At 45.3% G+C, this 21782-nt stretch overlaps 1 protein-coding gene across 1 annotated transcript; it reads left to right on the forward strand.

The window, feature by feature from the left end:
* The first annotated feature begins 2948 nt into the window (after window positions 1-2948).
* LOC145400980 (uncharacterized) lies at window positions 2949-4261 on the forward strand. The gene is made up of 3 exons (XM_080273340.1): window positions 2949-3392; window positions 3470-3886; window positions 4208-4261. Exons 1-3 carry the CDS (start codon window positions 2949-2951, stop codon window positions 4259-4261), a joined length of 915 nt encoding a protein of 304 aa, XP_080129466.1.
* Window positions 4262-21782: the final 17521 nt, after the last annotated feature.

The raw sequence follows: 21782 nt of genomic DNA on the forward strand, positions 1-21782 counted from the left end.
CTCTCTCTCTCTCACTCTCTCTCTCTCTCTCTCTCTCTCTCTCTCTCTCTCTCTCACAGATGATTACGTGGATATTGATATGACGTATAGGGTAATTTGATGCTAATTTGGCCTAAAATTGACATCTCTCCATCCCGAAATTGAGCAGTAACAATAGATTAACACTTGAATACAGTGCAGGTCACGGAGAAGTGCTATTCTATCCTCTCTTCATTTCCACTTCTCTCCTCGCCTGGTCTCTCCTGTGCCTTTCTCTCCCTTCTTCCTCCCTCTCTCAATTTCCCTCCCTCTTCTCCCTCCCAATCTCCCTCTCCGTCTCCCTCCTTCCTCATTTAGGGACCACTGAGGAAAAAGTTACACCTAGCGAATGAGTTTACCTGCCTTGTGTGGGCCCGCCTTCATGCTCTGAAATATGTATTGCCTCTCTCTTCCTCGGTCTCCCTCTCCTCCCACACCCCTCCCTCACCTCCCCTTTCGAACTCCCATACTTCTCCCACTTCGTCTCATCTTCACACTTCTACCTACTTCTTCAGCCTCTTACACTTTTCCTCCTCTCTTCTTTCATTCTCACACTTTTCATCCTTCCTCCACACACACTCATGCTCCCCTTACGTACTCAACAACTCATAGTCTCTCTCTCTCTCTCTCTCTCTCTCTCTCTCTCTCTCTCTCTCTCTCTCTCTCTCTCTCTCTCTCTCTCTCTCTCCCCTACCTTCTCTCCCTTCTCCCCCTCCTCTCTCCACTCATCCCCACCCACTCAGACCACTTCTGTATCACTACTTAAGGTGGTTTGTACAGAGTTTGGAGTTTGGGCGAGCCCTGACAAAGGAGAGAGAGAGAGAGAGAGAGAGAGAGGAATAAGGAAGTAAGGTCTTGTTAGGAGTCATTCTCGAGCCATCTCAAGTCATCTCTCGTGGTGTCAAGTCTTCGAAATTTTGTCTCTTGAATCAGAAGCAAATGACACAGGTGACACTGATCATTGGCCAGATAAAGCAATCAGTGTCAGTTCCTGTAGCATAGAGAGAGAGAGAGAGAGAGAGAGACTTTCGTAGTGGAGTGTATGAAGTAGTTGGTAGTAGACGATATTAAGCAGCTCAGGGAAGACATTTAGTGGTGAAAAGACTAAAAACTCAAAATTATTACCATTATTTTTTTTACACCAAAGAAATTTTGTAAGATGAGTAAAAGTACACAGATTGCGTTCTTGTGCTAAAGAGGTTAAGTGTGTGTGTGTGTGTGTGTGTGTGTGTGTGTGTGTGTGTGTGTGTGTGTGTGTGTGTGTGTGAAGGCCCCAAGACAAACAGTTAAGATAAGAACACTATATTGCTTGGCCGGACCCTGAGGGGGCTGGCGGGTTGATGAAGGCTGTATTAATAACACCAATTTTCATAACTCAGGTTGTGGGAGGGCAGGATTTTTGGTAATAATGAGAGAGAGAGAGAGAGAGAGAGAGAGAAAGAAAGAGAGAGAGATAGAGAGAATGATAGTGATGATGATAACGGTGAATGTGATGATGATGATGATGATGATTTTGTGTGTGTGTGCGTGTGTGTGTGTGTGTGTGTGTGTGTGTGTGTGTGAGAGAGAGAGAGAGAGAGAGAGAGAGAGAGAGAGAGCACCAGGCTCCGTTAATTGTTTGCGGGAGTTGATTAGGTCTGGCTGTCCCTATGAATAATTTGTGTAATTCATCTGCAGTCTGATTTTTTGCTCTTCATTACGGAAAACAGACAGACGTGCTCAATTTCTCTCTCTCTCTCTCTCTCTCTCTCTCTCTCTCTCTCTCACACACACACACACACACACACACACACACACACACACACACACACACACACACACTACACTCTCTGAATACACTCCCTAATTCTGAACACTTTTTAAGCCAGTCTCGGGAACGGGCACATTTACGGAAAACAAAGAGGGTGTTCACGCCTGAGGGGAGAGATTGTTATGGTGAAACGAGAGAACAGAATCCAGATTACCCTGTCCTGTCGTCCGTGTTCGGCGACGACCGTAAAAACAATACACCCCGTCCCGATTAATTTCCGAGAATTGTAAAGGAAAATAAAGCAAGGAGAAAAATGCTTACACTCCAAAAGATGTCTGTTATGAATTTGGGAACGGGAGGGATTCTGTTAAAACTTGTGTGTATCGTATCGTTTCGTATCGTTATTAAATGCTCCAAAATGCAAGCATGCGTCAGCCTGGCTCACCTAGTGACGGCTTTCCACTCTGCTCGATCTGTGGAAGCCTTCCTATTCAGTGCCCTATTCCTGAAGTCACACTCTGTAGCCTCGTCCCAGGTCTTTTTCGGTCTGCCTTTTGCAAAATATTCGTCATTTTTTAACTCCTTTTTCTGTTTGTTTGTTTTTCTTTTCTCTGAGCAGCGGAACGGCTGCCATCTAAACAATAATTACTGTGACATGCTGGGAGTTTTTGTGTATGTTTAGCCTATATTTATTCAATTATGTGTTTACTAAGTTAGCTAGTTTGCATAGAAAGGCTAATTGGAGGATTTGAGTTCCTTGTCCGGTAATGGACATGACAGATAAATGGATAGATAAGTAAACTGATTAGTTGATAGACTGACAAGTAGATGTAGGCCACTCCTACTCCTAGGTGGAAGGAGGGGCGATGATGATGATGATGATGATATTTTTTTTATGTGCTCGACTCTGGGCATATGCTTCACAACCTACCATCCCTGTTTCACATGACGCCCTTGCAACACTATCGCCACCGCGGTACCATGACACAAAATACTTACAGCAAACGAAATAAAAAATCCTCTTGAAGTAAAATATCGTGTGCGTGCTGGGCTCGGGTGTGCGTTGCGGGTTGGCGGTCACCGGCAGTAGCTTTTTGACCATGTGCACGACGGTACAGGCCGCCATGACATCTGCCACCTCAAGGATGATGAGGAGGACGGCCCTCTGCCTCCCCCCCAAATGGAGGGCGTGAAGGTGGAGAACGGGCAGGTGTGGGCCAGGGACGATGGCCAAGAGTTCGTGCCCCTGAACGCCTACGAACGCGCCCTCCTGCCCTTCCTGGTACCGGCGGAGAAGGTCGGAGTGAAGTGGTCGGACGTGGGAGGGTGCAAGGTGGTACAGCAGGTACTGCAGCTGGAGGTGTACCCCCTGGAGAACCTGCACCAGAACCCCGATGACCTGGACCCCCTGCTGGTGTCCCCTAAAGGGATTCTGTTACATGGCCCTCCTGGCTGTGGCAAGACCATGCTGGCCAAGGCTGTGGCCGCGGAAGTGCGGGCCAACTTCCTGTGTGTGGACATCGGTGCCGTCAAACACCAATTTAATGGCGAGACGGAGCGGCACGCCACGGCCGTGTTCTCCCTGGCGCGGAAGCTGCAGCCTTGCGTCATCTTCCTGGACGAGGTGGATTCTTTCCTCAGCATCCGCAGCGAGAGGGACAACAGCCCCGCGTCCGCCCTCAAAGCCGTCTTCCTTCGCAGTGGGATGGGCTGTTGACAGAGGCGGACACGCGGGGACTGGTCCTGGCCGCTACCAACCGCCTCGACGCCATCGACCCCGCCATCCTGCGTTGCCTGCCTGTTCAGTTCGAGGTCACCAAGCCCAGCCTTACGGAGCGATGGCAGATCCTCGAGATCCACCTCCGAGGAACTCGCCTTGCTCCTGACGTTGACTTGGGCAGTCTTGCTCAACAAACCACAGGTCTGAGCGGCAGTGACCTTCAGGAGGTGTGCCGGAACGCCAGCGTCAGCAGGCTGGAGGGTTACGTATGGGAAGAGTGTGACCACCTGAGACCTCTGACCATGAAGGACCTTATGGGGGCGCTGGCGGTCACTAACGGCTGTGAATCAGCCTTGTCCCTTAAGAAAAGCCTCTACCTGTTAAAGAAGAGTGTTCAGGTGGGGCCAAGACAGGGCTTGGCGGCGCCTAGTGCTGCAGTCTTTACTCATTAGGTAATCCCGAATTTCATGTGAGGGTCCAAGGTTCTGATGGGGGTCATCGAGCCCCCCCAGGGCACCCCCATAACAACGCCACTATTTTGATTGGGGTCATCGAGCCCCCCAGGGTACCCTCAACACTATGCCACTGTTCTGATTGGGGTCATTGAGCCCCCATAACTACGCTACTGTTCTGACTGGGGTCATCGAGCACCCCAGAACACCCCCATAACTACGCCACTGTTTTAAGCATGTAACACACGTTAACCCATTGGTGTCCAGGGTTCCTGTGTGAGGGTTTGTGCTGTGTACCGCCCTCTGCGTATTGGCTCATAGTCGCGAAGCTCATAGGCCCCTACCCAGGGTTTCCCCCCTTTAGGCCTATTAACTTTTGAAAATGTTCAGTTCCATCCTATACTGGGGACACCAGAAACAAGTGGGTTAAGACCTGTTCAAAATTAAATATTTATAGCACATGCACATGTGACTCAGGGTTTCCAACTTAAACATTCACACAGAGACAGTATTTATACAGAACTTGTTTTCTATGTCAGATCTTTCAACATATACATACTAGAACGCACGAACGTATACTTGTTCTACATCTCTGATCTATCTAATCTGTCTACCTATCTGTCTGCCTTTGTCAGGCTATATCTATCTAACTGTCTATCTGTTTGGTAATCCACCACCTCCTCTTATCTTCTGCGTATATTTTTACTTCCTCTTGGATGCCATATTACACTCGATATCATTTTTAGATGCGGGAGCATATTTAGGAGCTGCCTGGTTAGTCAGTCACAAGCTACGGATTATCACAGGCAAGGTGGTGCAGTAGCAAACCCCAAATAGTGCTACGCTTTACGTTCCTAAGGAAAGCGAAAAGAAGAGGAAGAAGAAGAAGAGGAGGAGGAAGATGAAGAGGAAGAAGAAGAAGAACGGTGTAACATGGCCAGCACGTAGCGTCCATACACGTTGCCATCTGTCTTGTGTTTTTGTGAATGGAGGAGCGGAAATGAGGTGTCCTTCCCCTGTGTATTATGCCAAGGTTTTCTGTACACTGCTACACCTGTTTATACTCGGAACCTTACACACATTTTCACACACACACACACACACACACACACACACACACACGTTCTCTCTCTCTCTCTCTCTCCTAATAGTCTCACTTACCTCAGCCGGGTATCGAATTCAAGTTGTCTAAAGGGTATTTAAAGGGCCAATACGGTGCAAAGCTTGGACTCTTTATTTCCTTTATATATCCGAGACGAGTGACCTTCTCTGACTCCTTAACTAGATCTGACCCGACCTGAGTTCCATCCTTAACCTGACCCTTCCTGACCATACCTGTCTTTGTGATATGCCTCCTTAGCTTCATCTGCCTCGATCTGCCTCTCCTTAACCTGATCTGACATGACGTAATTCTTCACCCCTTCCCCTCCTTCACTCATCCTTGCTCCCTCCTATCCTATCCTCTCTTTCCTCATCCCCTCTTCTCCTTCCCCATCCCCTCCTCTCCATCCCCAATAATTCATCCCCCCCTCTCCCTTCCCTCCTAATCCCCAGCGTCTCTTTCTCAGCATTATTTCTCACCGTCTTTCCCCTCTTCAACTTATCTTCCATTTTTTCTCGCAGTCCTTTAAAAAATATTCTTCCGTCCCTCTTTCCTCCAAACCCTCCTCTCTCTTTCCTCATCTCTCTCACTCTCACCTCCTCCTCCTCCTCTCAGCCTCTTCCTTCCATCCCCTCGACTTCCTCTTCACTTCTAGCTTCCGTTTCCTTACGTCAACCCTCCTCTCCTATTCTCCCGCCTTTTTTCTACCCTTATCTCTCTGCTCCCTTTCCTCCCTCTCTTTTCCTCTCTTGTTCTTTCCCTTCCTTATCTTCCTCACCCATTTTTTCTCCTACCTCTTCCCTTTCTTCTCTCTCCCTCTGCCCTTCTTTCCTCCCCCTCCCATCCTTGCGTATGGGGAGGGAAAATACGCCTGAAAAAAAGAAGAGAAGACCATGAACAAGAAAAATGGGAAAAGGATGTGGGAGCTTAGAACTTTGCCATAATTTCTTTCATCAAAATAAAATAGTGTTAGCCTAAATGGAACTCCCAGGTGTACCAGTAACATATTGATGGCTGTTCAGTTTTTTTTTTTTTTTCCTTTTTAAGCAACTCACTTCTGGAACTTCTCTCACTTGAACAAAACCTTCTTCTGTTGGCCTGTATAAAATTCCTCTTTGTACCAGGACTACAGAAGGCGTTACTGAAGTTAGTATTGGAAGATGTTTAGTGTTATAATTTCTCTGCGTGAATATAATACCCAGGTGGATCCAACACAACGAAAACTATTACCACGTCAGTTAATTAACCTTTTTTGCATATTATTTTACCTGTTCTCTCTCTCTCTCTCTCTCTCTCTCTCTCTCTCTCACTTCCTTTCCCTTCCCTTCCGTGTCACTTCCTCCAGTCTCCGTTTCCCTTCATTTATTCTTTCTTTTTCCTGTGTTCTCTTTTCCCTCCCCTCCCCTCTCCTTGCCCTCATTCTCGCTCTTCCTCTCTTCCTCCTCGTTTCTCTCACCTTTCTGCGTCTTTCTCTCCCTTTCCCCTCACCATGTTCTTCTTCCTTCTCCTTCGCCTTTTTTTTATGTATTAGTTACATATAAAGCTCTCCTTTAAGAGAGAGTGACGGTCAAAAGTGGCCTTTTCCCATGCGGTCGATGTATGAATGAGAAAGAGTGTGTATTTTGGAAAGAGTACATGTGAAATTTGAATTATTTTATTGGTTATGTTTGTATGTGTCAGAGTTTGTGCATGTCGTCGGTGGGAATTACCGGTAATATTAGTGTTTTTGTCAGTGCTTAGGTGGGGAAAGAGGTCTGGGTGATGAAGATGGTGATTATTATTATTATTATTATTATTATTATTATTATTATTATTATTATTATCCATCCATCCATCCATCCATCAGCTAACCCTACGTTGCCCCACGAGGAGCGTAGGAGCCCGGGGCTAGGCAGTTGGTCCTGACATTAAGATGAGAGTGAAATTTTTATTATTATTATTATTATTATTATTATTGTTGTTGTTGTTGTTGTTGTTATTATTTTTCGTTGCACTTTTCATTCTTAGATCTTGATATTATACAGGAAGGTGCCCTAGGGTAACCCAAGTATTTGTGCCAAATATGACCTTTACCTATTCTTGAAGGTCATGTACTCATTTCTGGTGCAAAAACTGCTTATTCGAAGTTGAAATATTTCAGAAACTAATCGAGATCCTGCAATTTGGTTGAAAATCCTATGATAAGAAAGTTTTCTGAGAATTTTGGTTGAATATTTAGCTATTAAGCCTAGTGGAAAGTACCGAATTCCAATCTGCTCGTTGTTTTATTTTGTAACACGTTTTAGAGAAAACCACAAAAGCTGTAATGCTGTAACTTTACAGAAATATAGCTGTGGTCTCTCTTATTATCTGAAAGGAATATGATTACAATTAAGCATACGCTTAGCCAGTAATTGAGATAAAAGTAAAATGTGCCCATGGCGAAGCTTCCTTATTGTGGCTACACAGTAAGTAACTAGGTAACTAGTTCTTATTTGAAGATGATAGAACTCAAAGCTGAGAGCTTACAAATCTATCTCTTCCAAATAAAATGAAACAAAGCGGAAGACTGAATTAAGATTCTCTCACCTTGCTACACCAGGACATACTTAATTTAAAAGAGTGTAGTGCGAATACAATTGAGCACATTCAGACATCCTACCTCACTACCTCCAAAGCTTCGCCACTGGAACGTGTACGGAAAACCCCCGTTTCTTCCCTTACTCTACCTCTTTTCCTCTCCCTTTTCCTTTCTCTGTCCGGCCTTCAGCTCTCATCATTCTTCCTCTCCCTGTCCTTCTGTCTACACTTTCATTCCTGTCTCTCATTCCCTTCTTATCCTTTTCCCTTCTCTGTATCCACTTTCTCCATTTCTCTCTTATTCATTTTATTGTCTTTATTGCCTCCTTCAGTCCTTTCCATTCCTGTCGTCCACGTCACCCTTCTACTTTCCCTCTCCCTCACTTACCTCACTCTTTCCCTTTCCCCCGTCACCCTTTGTCCTCTCTTTACCTCTCCATTCTCTTTTTCTCCTCTTTCTCTTTCTCTTACCTTCGCCTACCCCTTCCACCCCTCTTTATCTCATCTCCCTCTCACCCTCTACCCTCTCTTTCTCTGCCTTTTCTTCCATTCTTCTGTCTCTCTCGCTTGCCTTTTCCCCCCACCTTCTCCTCCTCCCTTTCTCCGTTCCCTTCTCCCCACTATCTCCCTCCCCCTCTGTCTCCCTCTTTAACGCCCCCTCTGTCTCCCCTCTTTCACCCCCTCCATGGTCTCCTCTGCTGACCTAACCAATAATCCGACAGAGCTGTTAGGAGGACCCTCAGAGGCCATATCCTCGTGGTCTTAGGAGGCTCACCCACACGTCTTTACTAGTTTATTTCACGTAAAGCTTGTTATCCTCTTCACAGTACTCTTTTCACCTTAACTTGGCCCAGATTTTCGTCCTGTTGCAGCTTATTCCGCGTAGCTCAATAGCACAGATACTACTACTCAACATCCTTCTCACAGCACCTCTTCGTGACTAGTATAATGTTCCTGCGTCAATCTACTGTTACACACGGCATTCAAGAGAGAGAGAGAGAGAGAGATGGCACTTTTAGGTCAAGTTAGAGTGACACGAGTATAGGATTTCGTATTATATGCATTTTTTTTTCTTTGCAACCAACAGTCGATTTTATTCAGGTTATGGGAATTCTTTTAGTGAATGGGTAAATAAGTGGTTCATAAGTCGTCTGTGAGCTGAATAAAACCGTCTTGACAATATCTGCGTGAAATGTATGATAGATGATTTAACTTCATTGCGGTATATTCTTGTTTCTAGCTACCACCCAACAATTTACGTCAAATATTAAATTATCTTGATTTTATTCGTTTCACCAATAGAAGATTTCATTAAGTTAAAAAAAAAAAAAATTGGTGGTGAACGAATTAACGATTATTGTTAACCCTTTTACTAGGAGACGTATTTCCCAAGCAAAATAAAACAGGTGAGAGAATTACACACACACACACACACACACACACACACACACACACACACACACACACACACACACACACACACACACACACAACTAAAAAAAACACGAAGGCATGTGGAACCGCACCCTCGCTCCGTGGTTCCATTTTGGTTCGGAAGAGGAGCAGAATATTGCTAAATGGCGTGAGAAAGGCGGGGAGGGCTGGGAGAGAGAGAGAGAGAGAGAGAGAGAGAGAGAGAGAGAGAGAGGCGAAAGAAAAAGACAAGGTGAAAGGAGACAGGAAAAATATAGGTTGGTTGGAGGGGAGGGAGGGGGGACGAAGACCAGGAAAGAAATGGAGGTAGATCGAGTGAGAGAGAGCTTCTAGAAGGTGGAATGGGGTGCTGGTGAGAGAGAGAGAGAGAGAGAGAGAGAGAGAGAGAGAGAGAGGATTAGGAGTAAGAAGATGGAAAGCAAATGAAGACACTGGGAAAGTGGCATAAGAAAATGTAAATGGTGAAAGAGAGAGAGAGAGAGAGAGAGAGAGAGAGAGAGAGAATGAAATGGGTTGGCCCGAGGCGAGAGAGCTGGAGCGTAAAGAAAGAAAAGAGATATGAAATGGCAATAAGAGAGAGAGAGAGAGAGAGAGAGAGAATGTGTGTGTGTGTGTGTGTGTGTGTGTGTGTGTGTGTGTGTGTGTGGTATGTTTTGTGTACAGTATTAAGTTTTGTGTCTGTCACGGTTTTTATCGTGTGTTTTCGTCCTGTGTTTTATCAGCGTGGTAGGACCAATATATTCAAGCGACGGAGTTACTAGATGCTATAAACACCCCTCACTATCCTTCCTATCCAGAGTAAGGAGGGTGTGGGAAGGACAATATCAGGCGTCACATGGATAGATAAGAGAGCTTCCTAGATAATGACAGAGAAAAGTAAGAGGATTTAGTCACGAGAGTCAAAAAGTATAAATGGATGTGTGTAGGTCACGTCCTTTGTAGAACAGCATACCAGATGGTGAGTCTAAGTAACTGAATGGCAAACCATAGATGGAGTGAGAGGAAGAGATAGAGAGGTAGAGAGGCAAAATGGCGGGACTGGATTCGTATATTTGCTGGAACTGGATGGAACAAAGTAACAAACTGGCAATTGGAGAAGATGAGAGAGACCTCCGACCTAGAATGGACTGTCTCAGCTGATGATGGTGGTGGTGGTGGTGATGGTGGTGGTAGTGGTGATGGTGGTGGTGGTAGTGGTGGTGGTGTTAATCTAAATGAAATAACTAAGTGGATCCACAGCAGTAAAAGCATTAATCACAGTATTCTTTTACTGTCCGACTGCCAGAAATTCCCACAGGTGAATAAAATCGTCTTCCTGAACGCCTCCAAAGAAAAATTTAAGATTTCCCACATCCTGAACTGGTTGAGAGATAATTGCGCACCATACACTGAACCCCACTAGATCCGACGCTCAACAAGTCTCAAGTTCGAATCCTTTACTCCTTAGCGTCCTCGCCGAGAAATTGGTTGGGTGTTGAGGGGCGGGCTGCGACACCTGGCACAGAAGGTGGCCGAAATTGCCTCTGGGAGATCAAACGACGTCACGACACAGGCGGAAAATATAGGCAGGGAGGACGGGGCTAAAGTTTTATGCCAAGGGGGAGGAGGGAGCGTGAAGGAGACAGTGTTTACTACTTTATTACTTTATTCCCTTGTCCAGTCAAACGTAATGTGCTGGCTAACCCTTGAAAGTAGTGACAGCTGTTCCGTAAATGACCTGAAATGAAAGGCCGCCGTACATTTTGTCCTCTGTTTAAATAATGCACTCGTATGTTTCCATGTCCTTACTACGATAATCTTAAACCAGCAGGCCATTACCGACTCTGTTTAGCAAAGACACATCAGCTCCCAAGAGTGACCTAGTCGGCAGGTAAACTCATTAAAGAAGACTCGTAAACCAGCGATTCATCCCCAGTCTGTTTAGGTTGTAACACGCACACTTGAATCCCGACAGGTCGTTTAAACAACAGGTGGAAACTCATTAAAACAGCTACTAGCCATCACCACACGCCAAACAACTCCAAACTACGATAGCCAAGCGAACTAAGTTAATCAAACTGACCTTATATATATTGTGTTATTGCAACCATACATCAATGTTATTCATTATAGGAGAAAATTCAGCTGAAGTAGTAAGCAGACTTATGAAGGCTATACTGTACAAGTGATAACCTCTTCAGTTCGAGAAAGCTCTCGTAAGGTGACCAAAATTGTCTATAGGTAGCAAGGCTGAAGTCCAAAATGACCCTACCATCACCCTACGCCAGACAAATTGGTAGTGCGATAGTCAGTTTACCCAGTAATGTTCAACTCCTTCAGTACGATCGTGCACTTTGTAATTTGATATTGCAACCACCAGTCGATTATATTTACCTTTAGGAAGACCGATCATAGTAGAGGAGTTTCGTAATTATTATTTTCCCCACAAAGATTCTTCCCTGAGTTGGACAGGAACGTTTGACTGTTGCCAGAACAATTGTCAAGGACGTCCTCTGATGGAATGATTCAGTGGACGCAGGAAGAAAATATGTACCATCATTGCCCTGTGGTGACGGATGTATGTATATATATTATAGCGGATAGTTTTCGACACCAGACATGGGTAGGCACCTTTAGGTCCCGTCCACACGAGCGGGCAATGCCTGACGGGCATTGCCCGCTGAGTGTATATCTCTCGCATCTTTAGCAGTGTTACCAGATCGAGCAGTTTCTTGCGGCCATTGGTCACTACCGGGCACACTTATTTTGTTGTCCACACGTCAAGCATTGCCTCAACAACGGGCAAGGGTGTTATAGATAGTTTGCCAGTGGTTTCCCTGCTTATGACGTCATCTACGGTCGTGCCCGCCAACCACCTTCTAAATGTGTGAATTGGAATGTGATTTGGTATCAATGTTTGCCCGTCGGGCACTGCCCGCTCGTGTGGACGGGGACTTAGAACTCCTCAGATCATGAATTATGGGTCCTGAAAGTTAACTGGTCAATACGACTGAGGAAAGCTGCATTATGTTACTGGAAAACCAACCCGTCCCCACCCAGTGCCGTGCGTAGGGGTTCAGGTGTGGGAGGCTTTTGAAATGGTAAGAAGTGCTTAATGAGTTGTGCTGAAGTAAAAGTGATGATCAGTGACAATACGTATAGCTACGTCGTCAAGGGAATTCGAGGGGGTGCGAGATTGTGAGAGCAAATGTAAGAACACACTACTTCACCCCCTCAGTTGTCCCTCCCCCCCGCGTAAGTTCGTTCACAGTCAAGATGGGTGCTGGACAAACATTTTACTCCCTTTATCACGCCAGGGATTCCGTATAAACTCATTAACCAACAACTCCCATTCCCTTCAACCACCATCGCCATATACGCCAAACACCGACCAAACTCCAAACGGCGCGGAAATCCAAACAGTCATACAAGCCCTTCAGGCATAGTGCCATAAGGGAGCGCCGCCCCCTCCAACTTTGCCAATCGCACCACGTACAGGAGTTTGGCTGCTGTGAGAGGGTTGCTTTGAGTGGGGATGGTCATATAGAGGAAATGAAGAGAGACCTGAGGGAGACCGAGAAGAATGTGGGAAGATAAGGAAGGGGATTGCATGAGGGCAGGGTGGTTGAAAGGAGAAGGAGGGAGAGACTAAAATCAGGGAAGATTGAAAATGGGTATGAGAGAGAGAGAGAGAGAGAGAGAGAGAGAGAGAGAGGGAGTGAGGGAGGGAGGGAAGCAATAAATGGTTAGGTGAATCCGTAAATGGGTGGATGTGTAAATGTGTAATGGTTTGCTAGATGGGGAAGCAGATTGGTGTGAAAATGGCATCGAACACGCGAATTTCATCTCAGCCTCCACGCCACATTGCTTCAGGGATATTGTGAGTGTGTGTGTGTGTGTGTGTGTGTGTGTGTGTGTGTGTGTGTGTGTGTGTGTGTGTGTGTGTGGTTAGTACACATGGTCACGAATACAGGCATGCATGCACACACAAAACATTTGCATGCATATATGCACATACAGTATATATATTATACCTCACACACACACACACACACACACACACACACACACACACGCAGATTTTCCGGCTCATTCTCTTCTGAGCCGCATATGTGTACACACAGCTTCTGGTGTAGCGCGCGCACGCGCACACACACACACACACACACACACACACACACACACACACACACACACACACACACACACACACACACACACACACACACACACACACACCGCCGATTTTCCGGCCCATTCCCTTCTGAGCCGCATGTGTACACACAGCTTCTGGTGTAGCGCGCGCGCGCACGCACACACACACACACACACACACACACACACACACACACACACACACACACACACACACACACACACACACACAGTTCCAATCTTCCGGCCCATTCTCTTCTGAGCCGCTTATGTATACACAGAGCGTCTGATGTACCCTTTTCACACACACACACACACACACACACACACACACACACACACACACACAGGAGGAGGGGAGAAAAAGAGGAGGAGAGAGAGGGAGGGAGACAAGGAGAGGGGTGTGTGTGGGAGATGCGTGTACCTGAGGCAATTACCTGTGGATATCACTTATAAATATTACTACCTTTACCTCATACAGTACACTGACGACTCATTTACTTATTCTGCCAATGTACCAATCCTGTATGAGACAGTCCTAGCATGTATTCAGTATGGACGGTGAGTATTAGCGCCGAAGTGGTGGCATGTGGAGGTGTATGGTACGTAAGATTGCTGGGCGTCAGAGAACAGGCTGTTAAATCTATGCCCAGAGTCGGACACGTAAAGTAAATTTGTCTGCAGTTAAGAATAACCTTTAAAAAATGCCAAGGATTTCGAGAGGGTAAATGCTGATTGCTTTGATGGGCAGTGCTCTGATGATGGTAGTGTTTTGTTTTTTCCTTCTTGTGTGTCTGTGTCCTAGCCATTATATTTATCTTTTTATATCCATTTTATCATTTATCATTTAATATATGTTGTGTGTCGCGGGGAGGGCTTAGTCTGCCGGTGTTAAGGAGCAGAAGCATTTGGGCAACTTCATGAAATTTCTGATCTACCATGCCGTCACTGGACATAAAATAGTAGACACTGTTAGGATGAAAAGGATCATGGGAGGGAGAAAAGGATGCAGGGTAGACTGGCAACGCTGACAAGGCCGTCCCCGCAACACACGAGAACTGGGATGCGCAATTTATAGATCACCCTGTCTTTCGTTTCAGGTAAAAATATGGAAAACAGTGGTATGAAAGTTGAGGAGTAGCAGAGTGGCGGTGGAATGGGCGAGCTGAGAGAGAGTTCACCCGAGAATCAGGTGGCTGGAGTTTTTAGTGAGGTGAGTGAACTGAAAACCTTGGGTGATGATGATGATGATGATGATGATGATGAGGAGGAGGAGGAGGATGCAGGATTCTTAGGTGTGGAAGAATTATATCCAGCTTGATTCGATTTGACCATCTTAAGGTAACCAAAGAGGGTCCAAGTCAAGCCGAAAAGGTTATATTCTCACCATGAACAACAGTTTCGGTTTGTGGGCGTCATCTTTCACTTGAACAGTTCTCGCCGTTGTGAAATACGAGACATTCAATTGTTTTTCTTCCCCTTCCCTCACATGTACCGGTACTTTACGCTGAACTGTACGTACTTGGCGTGAAATGCATGTAGTATTTACGTGAAAATCCCTCACTCCTTCTTGTCAGCTTTCTGTAAAGGGGTATGTGAAAGGAGGGAAGCCTTCATTTTTATAACCTTCTTTTGGTTTCATAATAAAATTTCATAATCGATTTGCATATACTGTAGCTACGTAAAAAAAAAATAATATGGGCTAAAAGGATTCTTGAGTTAGCCTGTTTTTTCACTGTCTTTCTCCTGCTCTTATTTTCTTTCCTCTGCCCATTTTCTCTCACTCACTCAGCTCCTGTCAGTCCTCTGCCTTACCTTCTTTCTTCCCTCTCCCTCTCAACTTTTTTACTTCTTTCCCTCCCAGCTTCCTTCCCCCCATCCTGTCCTCTCTCATTCCTTCCCTCCTTACTTGCCGCCTTCCTCCCCTCCCTCCCAAGTCCTATTTTGCAGTCCTTTTTTCTGAGTTATAGAAGAGACGCCTTATTTAAAGCTTACCTTTTAGTAAACCAACTTGGGTAGCCAGTAGGTCTGTTGCTGTTTGCTTTCCCTGTCATTCTTTTTACTGTTTCCATCAACTTCCTTCATATTGCCCTCTTTCCTCACCTCTCCCCTTTCCTTCCTCTCCTCTCTCTCTCTCTCTCTCTCTCTCTCTCTCCGGCATCTTCATCTCCTCACCTCTCCCCTTTTCTTCCTCTCCTCTCTCTCTTTCTCCCCCCCTTCTTCCTCTCCTGTCTCTCTCCCCCTTCTTCCTCCTGTCTCTCCCTCCCCCATTCTCTCCCGCCCACACCAGCTCTCTCCTAGTGATCTCCATACATTGTTCCTTAACGAAGCATTCACTTCTCTCTCCCCCCCCCACCTCTCTCTCTCTCTCTCTCTCTCTCTCTCTCTCCAAAATCTCTAAAAAAAAGAGTATGCAGATCAAATAGCCAGTTTCAATCCGGGGTGAAGTGCAGTGAGGGAAGGAAGGAGGGGGAGGGAGGCAAAGAGGGAGGGAGAGAGGAGAAGAAGGAAGCAGAAGAGGGAGGGAGGGAGGACAAAGGGCAGGAGAGACATGAAATGAAAGAGAAGGAAGGAGGAAGATGGATGAAGAAAAGGAAACAAGAAAAGAGGGAAGAAGAAAGGAGAGGGGGAGAAGGAGGGGGGAAAGAAAGGCTAGGTGAGGAGGAGGAGGAGGGAGAAAAGAATGTAGGATGACAGAGAATGAAGAAGGGAGGAGGGACAAGAATGGATGGATGGATGGATTTAGGAAAGGACAAGCAAAAGGAAAGAAGAAGGGAAGAGAGCAGAACAAAAATATGAAGGATGGAAGGAGTGAGGAAATGAAGGAGGGAGGAAGACGCGGGACGATGAAGGAAGGAAGATGGGAAGGAGGGACGTTAGTGGGAGTGAGAAACGGGACAGGCGGAATGGAGAGAGAGAGAGAGGGGGGGGGGGTTAAGGGGATAGAAAGAAGAATGAAAGAATGAGATTGTGGAAGCTAGAACTGCAGCTGAGCATTGGGTGAGGAAGAGCATATGATGAAATAGAAGTCCTGGTTGCGTCAGTATGAGGTGGATGAGTATTATTCTAGGGGCAGAATTTAAGTGGAATAAAAGGCCTATAATTGAGCCTGGATAATTAAAAATAAAGTATATGCTAGATTAAAATGGAAGAGTATTTTTTGATGCAGCACTGGGATGGAATAAAGGTTCGAGGTGAGGGAGGATAAGGTTGTTGCGAACTTATTTTTTTATATCTCTTGTCTTTCCTCTGTTTCTTTCCTCCTTTTTTGTCATTTTTCTGGCAGTCCCCCAGCATCTTCCTTCCTTTCTGGTCTCTTTCTTATTCTTTAATAGTGGTCTTCAGTTTTCTCATATCTTTTCGTTCATAAACTCATTTTTCTCCTTTCGTATTTCCTTCCCTTTTGTTATCCTTTCGCATTTCTCCATTTATCTTCTTTCAGTTCATCTTCACTGTTCTTTTCTTCTCCTTTCCTCTCCTTTGGTCGTCATCTCCTCTTCTTATCTCCTTCTCTTCTTTCTTCTCTCTTCTTGTATTTTCTCCCTTGTATCCTCTCCTCATCACTTCTCTTTCCATCAGTCCTCTTCTCCTCTCTTCTCTCCATCTCTTCTTCTATTCTATTCTCTTATCCATTCTTCTCTCTCCTCCTTTTTTTTTTCAATTCTTTTTTCTTTTCATGCCTTCTTTCGTCCTTTTTTCTCCCTCCTCTCATCCCTTTCTACCGACCTTTGCGTCCTTTCTTCCTTCTTTCCCCTTATCTTTTCTTTTTCTTCTTTATTTTCTTTCGTCTCTCCTGTGTTTGCTCTTCCCTTCTTCCCTCCATCATATTCTCTTCTCTTCTCCTTTCTTTCCTTCTTCTCTCTTCCTCTCCTCCCCCTTCCCCCCGGCACCTCCTATCCAATTCTCTCACCAACACTCTCACAATTTCCCCCGACATTTTTCTTTTATATTCTCTCTCTCTCTCTCTCTCTCTCTCTCTCTCTCTCTCTCTCTCTCGTCCCTCCTTCCCCCCCCCATTTCTCCCCTTCCCCCCCACCCACTCTGATCTCATTCCTGCGCCCCCTTCCCCTCCGTCACCCTCGCCGTAACCAACAACACCAAAACACTTTCCTCTCTTTATTTTTCTTCCTACTTTTTCTCTGCTGCTTGTTAAAGGTCTCCTGCTCTCTCTCTCTCTCTCTCTCTCTCTCTCTCTCTCTCTCTCTCTCTCTCTCTCTCTCTCTCACACACACACACACACACACACACACACACACACACACACACACACACACACACACACACACACACACACACACACACACTCCTTCCCCATTTACCTTGTCATACGCCTTTTCCAGATCCACACTCTTACAGTCCTTCTCACTTGCCATCTCCACTATCAGTCTTTTCGTACATTCTGATAACACATCCCTTACCTATCCTTTTCCCACCCCATTTATCATTCATCACACATCTTTTTATATTCCTGCTGTGTTATTCTTCCATATGCATTTAATTAAGCACTTAGCAGCCTTATCGCACGATCACTTTTGCACTCACTTCCATTTCTTTTATGATTGTACAAAGGCATAGGCACCATCTTCCACTCCCTCTAGTCTTATCGCTATCAGAAGTTCTTTGACAAACTTCTGCCAGCATTTTCTTCTGGCCTCTGCATCCTTCATTCCTCCCCAAACTTCAAGGAGTCTCTTTCCATCTCATAATTTTATCTGTATACTTCATTTTTAATCACGTATCTGTATTCCATTTAACTCCTTTCATTTGCTACAGTTTGCAGGGACTTGTAATAATAATAAATGTTAGTTTTGGGGTTCAATTTTCTTTTCTTTGCATCACCTCGTCTAGAGCAAGTTTGACACCCCTTTGTGGCCAGTTTTTCCATCGCTCCTGGCTGGATAGAGCTTTTCGTTGTGGTTTAGAGCCGAGTCGGTACCTTTTAGAGCCCGTTTATTTGTGTGTGTGTGTGTGTGTGTGTGTGTGTGTGTGTGTGTGTGTGTGTGTGTGTGTGTGTGTTTTAGACTTTACCTCATCACTTCTCCCAGATTTTTAGGCCAGAAGAAAGCGTGATAAAAGCAGTGTGTGCGAACTCTTCAATCCCCCGCTAAATCCTGAGGTTCCCATTGGATTAGAACTTGGGGTATTGCCACCGAGGAGCTGGCCTGAGGTCCTGCCCAGGTACCGTGTCCTTCCTGCTTTCATTCCTCCTCCTCTTTCGCCTTTATCTCGCCCTCTCATTTTCTTTCTCCCTCCTTCCCTCCTCTCATCGCTCCTTCTGCCCAAGTTCCAAATCCTCCCTGGTTTCATTCCTCCTCCTCTTTCGTCTTTATCTCATTTTCTTCCTTCTTTTCTTTCTCCCTTCTACCCTCTTTTCTTCCTCCCTTCTCCCCTCCTCCCCGTCGCTCCTCCTACCCAAGTCCCATGTCTTTCCTGATTTCATTCCTCCATTTAATTCGTCTCTATCTCATTCTCTCCGCTCTTTTCTTTGTTCTTCCCTCCGTCCCGCACTTCCATCGCATCTGGTTCTCTCTCTTTCTTGTTTTCCCCCTCTCTTACCTTCTCTCCTAAATTATTCTCCTCATTCCTTTCCCCCTCTTTTCTTCCATGCACCAGGAAAACAGAAGTTACCTTAATTTAACTTTGCCGTGTTTGACTCACTTTAATTCAGGTAAATTAACGTCTAACCTACCCTAACCTCAACCTGGCCTTACCTCACCTCACCTCACTCCACCTCACCTTGCCTCGCCTCACTTCACTTCACCTCACCTCACCTCACCTCACCTTACCATCTCCTCGCCTCACCGACATGATGGCTACACATTAAAGATAAATTGGGTAACGGCTGGAGGGGAGGGGAAGAGTGGATAGAGAAGGACCTATGTTAACCTTGGATCCTAACGTAACTTAATCTGACCTGGCCTCACACGACATAACCTGGCCTAACTTAACCTCACCTAGACTCGCATGACCTAATCTAATCTAACCTAACATAACCTTTCCTTACCTTACCTTACCTCAGTTACTCAAAGCTACCCTACCCTAACCTAATCAAACCCAGCCTAACCTAACCTAACCTGACCTAACTCACCCTGTATAGAAGTAGGATGAGAGACGGGTTGCTAATACTCTCGTAAATAATCTTGGTTTATCGTATTATAACTCCTAACCTCATAACTAATCCTCTCACTTGGCGAGTTCCAACAAAATACCTTCAAGTTAGTAGGAGGCTGGTTATTTATTAGCTCTGACCTAAAGTGTAGAGTGTTTTAAGTATAGGAATTAATATGGTTCAGCCTGTGTTACTTGGGTTATTTACGCTAATTGGAGGAAAGAGAGAGAGAGAGAGAGAGAGAGAGAGAGAAAGAGAGAGAGAGAGAGAGAGAGAGAGGAACGAGGGGTAGACAGGGAGGGGTATAAAATGGAGAGGGGGAGAGGAGAGAATAATAGACAGAGAGTGGGAGGGGGGGAGACAATAAAAGAGCATCAGTAGAACATTTGTGCTCTCTTAATTAACGAATTAATTATGTCAGAACCTCTATTACATAAGCCAATTATCATGATTGTAGTGGAGGCCGTAGAGAGGAGGGGAAAAGAAAGGAAGGAGGAGAGGAACAGGTAGGAGAAGGGTAAGGAGAGAATGGAAGAGAGAGAGAGAGAAAGAGAGAGAGAGAGAGAGAGAGAGTCAGCCCCCACCCTGCAATCCATGAAACTGACGTACCCTTGTAAACCCCTGCAGCGTCCATCTCAGAAAGCAAGGGACACACAGGGGGAGCGGGTGGTGCATTGCTGAACACACTTTGCTCGCAGATGGATGAACTAAGAGCTGTTATTTACCTGAAGTTACCTGAAATCACCTGGCTGCTCAGGGCGTATGCGATTTTCGTCTGAATTCGTACCACAGGAAGCGCAGCGCACCAACAAAATAATAATGTGTTCCTTTACGATCGTCCTGTGTATTGTTCTTAATCCCTTCATTACAACGTCTTATTATTGCTACTTCTAGACGAGCTCATTTAGAATTTTTTTAATTCGATGGGGTTAAGACAGCCTTTCGTAGCACATTCATAACGAAACGCATCTTTTAATCTGACGTGAAATCTTTTAGCAGCAAGACTACGAAAAAGTGTGCATATATCTTGAAGCAGTTTATCTTCAGCTCCTCATCTTAGTCTCCAGTTGGATTACACCAGTTCTTATTTTGCACTTGCTGTCCCCAAACGATTGTATTCAGTTTATTAAAATCGGTTGGTGATGAAAAGAATATACAGGAAGAATAACTTGTCAGATTCTGGATGTTAAGCTGAGTAAAAATGTCCGGGAGCAAAAGAAGATACGAACCTAAACCTTGCTCTGTTTATTGAAGCAAATACCTTTTTCAACACTCCATTTTGGCCAGGTCTAATTAGGAACGTGTGTTTGTTTACACTTGGCAAACACTGGGATTGCTGCTACCTCTCACTGACAGCCTAGGGAGAGGAGAGAGAGAGAGAGGGAGAGAGAGAGAGAGAGACGGGGGAGAAGGGTAAATGGAGAGTAGAGAGGGGAGAGGACAAGAAAAGAGACGGGTTAAGAGAGAGAGAGAGGAGTAAGGGGAGCAGGGTAAGAGGAGAATCTGTGTGGGAGAGGGGAAAGGAAGCCGAGGGAACGAGATAGCTCCTCTCTCTCTCTCTCTCTCTCTCTCTCTCTCTCTCTCTCTCTCTCTCTCTCTCTCTCTCCTCTCCTCTCCTTCTCTCTCCTCTCTCAGCTCTCCTTCCCTAAAATCCACGACATAGGATAAGGTCTGGGATGGCGTTAAAAATGGTCTTGATAATTTCCTAACACCTTTTCCTTACCGATTTATTCTAACTAATTTTTACAATATACAGTTCCCTGGAGGAGTCAACCATCATCACAGATCGTTTTAAGTATTTTTATAACTTCAGTTTTCTCCTTGATTTATATGTGAAATGTTTAATAAATATATGGGTGAAGGGAAACGCATGTACAAGCAATCTTAAGGACAATTTCGACCCAGGAACCTTTTTAAATGCCGTCCCAAGTGGGTTTGAATCCAAGAAATGACTGAAGTTTTGTGTATGTCTTCCCCTGTCTGTATTTCCTTCTGCCTATGACCTCCAGTCTCTTAATCGCAGTGTGTCCAGGCATCTCGAAATGAACGGATCTTGAATTTGGCTCCCTGTTATCTTGTTTTTATTTTTTCTGGGGGGGGGGGAACAGTTTTGCGAGCTTCTGGCCTTTGGTTCCTTCTTCCTTGCATTAAAAAAATAAATAAATAAATAAGCCAGAGACGCAGGGTGATTACGACTTAAGAAATCTGGATACTTAACCTACCCTCAGATTCTTACACGCCGTCTTACGAAATCTCTCTTAAGAAGGCCCCCTAACACCTCTTCCATAGTGATTTATTCTTGGATGTGGGTGGTTAATATCCTTTTGTACGTTATTTATGCTGAGAATGGCGATATTAGATGGATTTATGTAGCTAACAGAAGAGGACAATAAGGTGTAATAAAGAAAATAAATCGCCGAGGAAGAGGTGTTAGGGAGCCTTCTCAGTCGACGAGAATACGGGCCCTAGATCCGTCTTCTCGCTGGTATTGGAGGTTTCTTAGT

The sequence above is a fragment of the Coenobita brevimanus genome, chromosome 54 (genome assembly GCF_032717465.1).
Source record: "Coenobita brevimanus isolate Jiangsu-jjx chromosome 54, ASM3271746v2, whole genome shotgun sequence".
NCBI classification, from domain to species: Eukaryota; Metazoa; Arthropoda; class Malacostraca; order Decapoda; family Coenobitidae; genus Coenobita; species Coenobita brevimanus.

Bases quoted from the DNA above. Each gene is read 5' to 3' on its own strand.
- LOC145400980 (XM_080273340.1), top strand. From the start codon at position 2,949: ATGGAGGGCGTGAAGGTGGAGAACGGGCAGGTGTGGGCCAGGGACGAT. The intron at 3,393-3,469 runs GTGGATTCTTTC...CTTCCTTCGCAG, and splicing joins GCGTCATCTTCCTGGACGAG to TGGGATGGGCTGTTGACAGA. The intron at 3,887-4,207 runs GTGGGGCCAAGA...ATTGGTGTCCAG, and splicing joins TGTTAAAGAAGAGTGTTCAG to GGTTCCTGTGTGAGGGTTTG.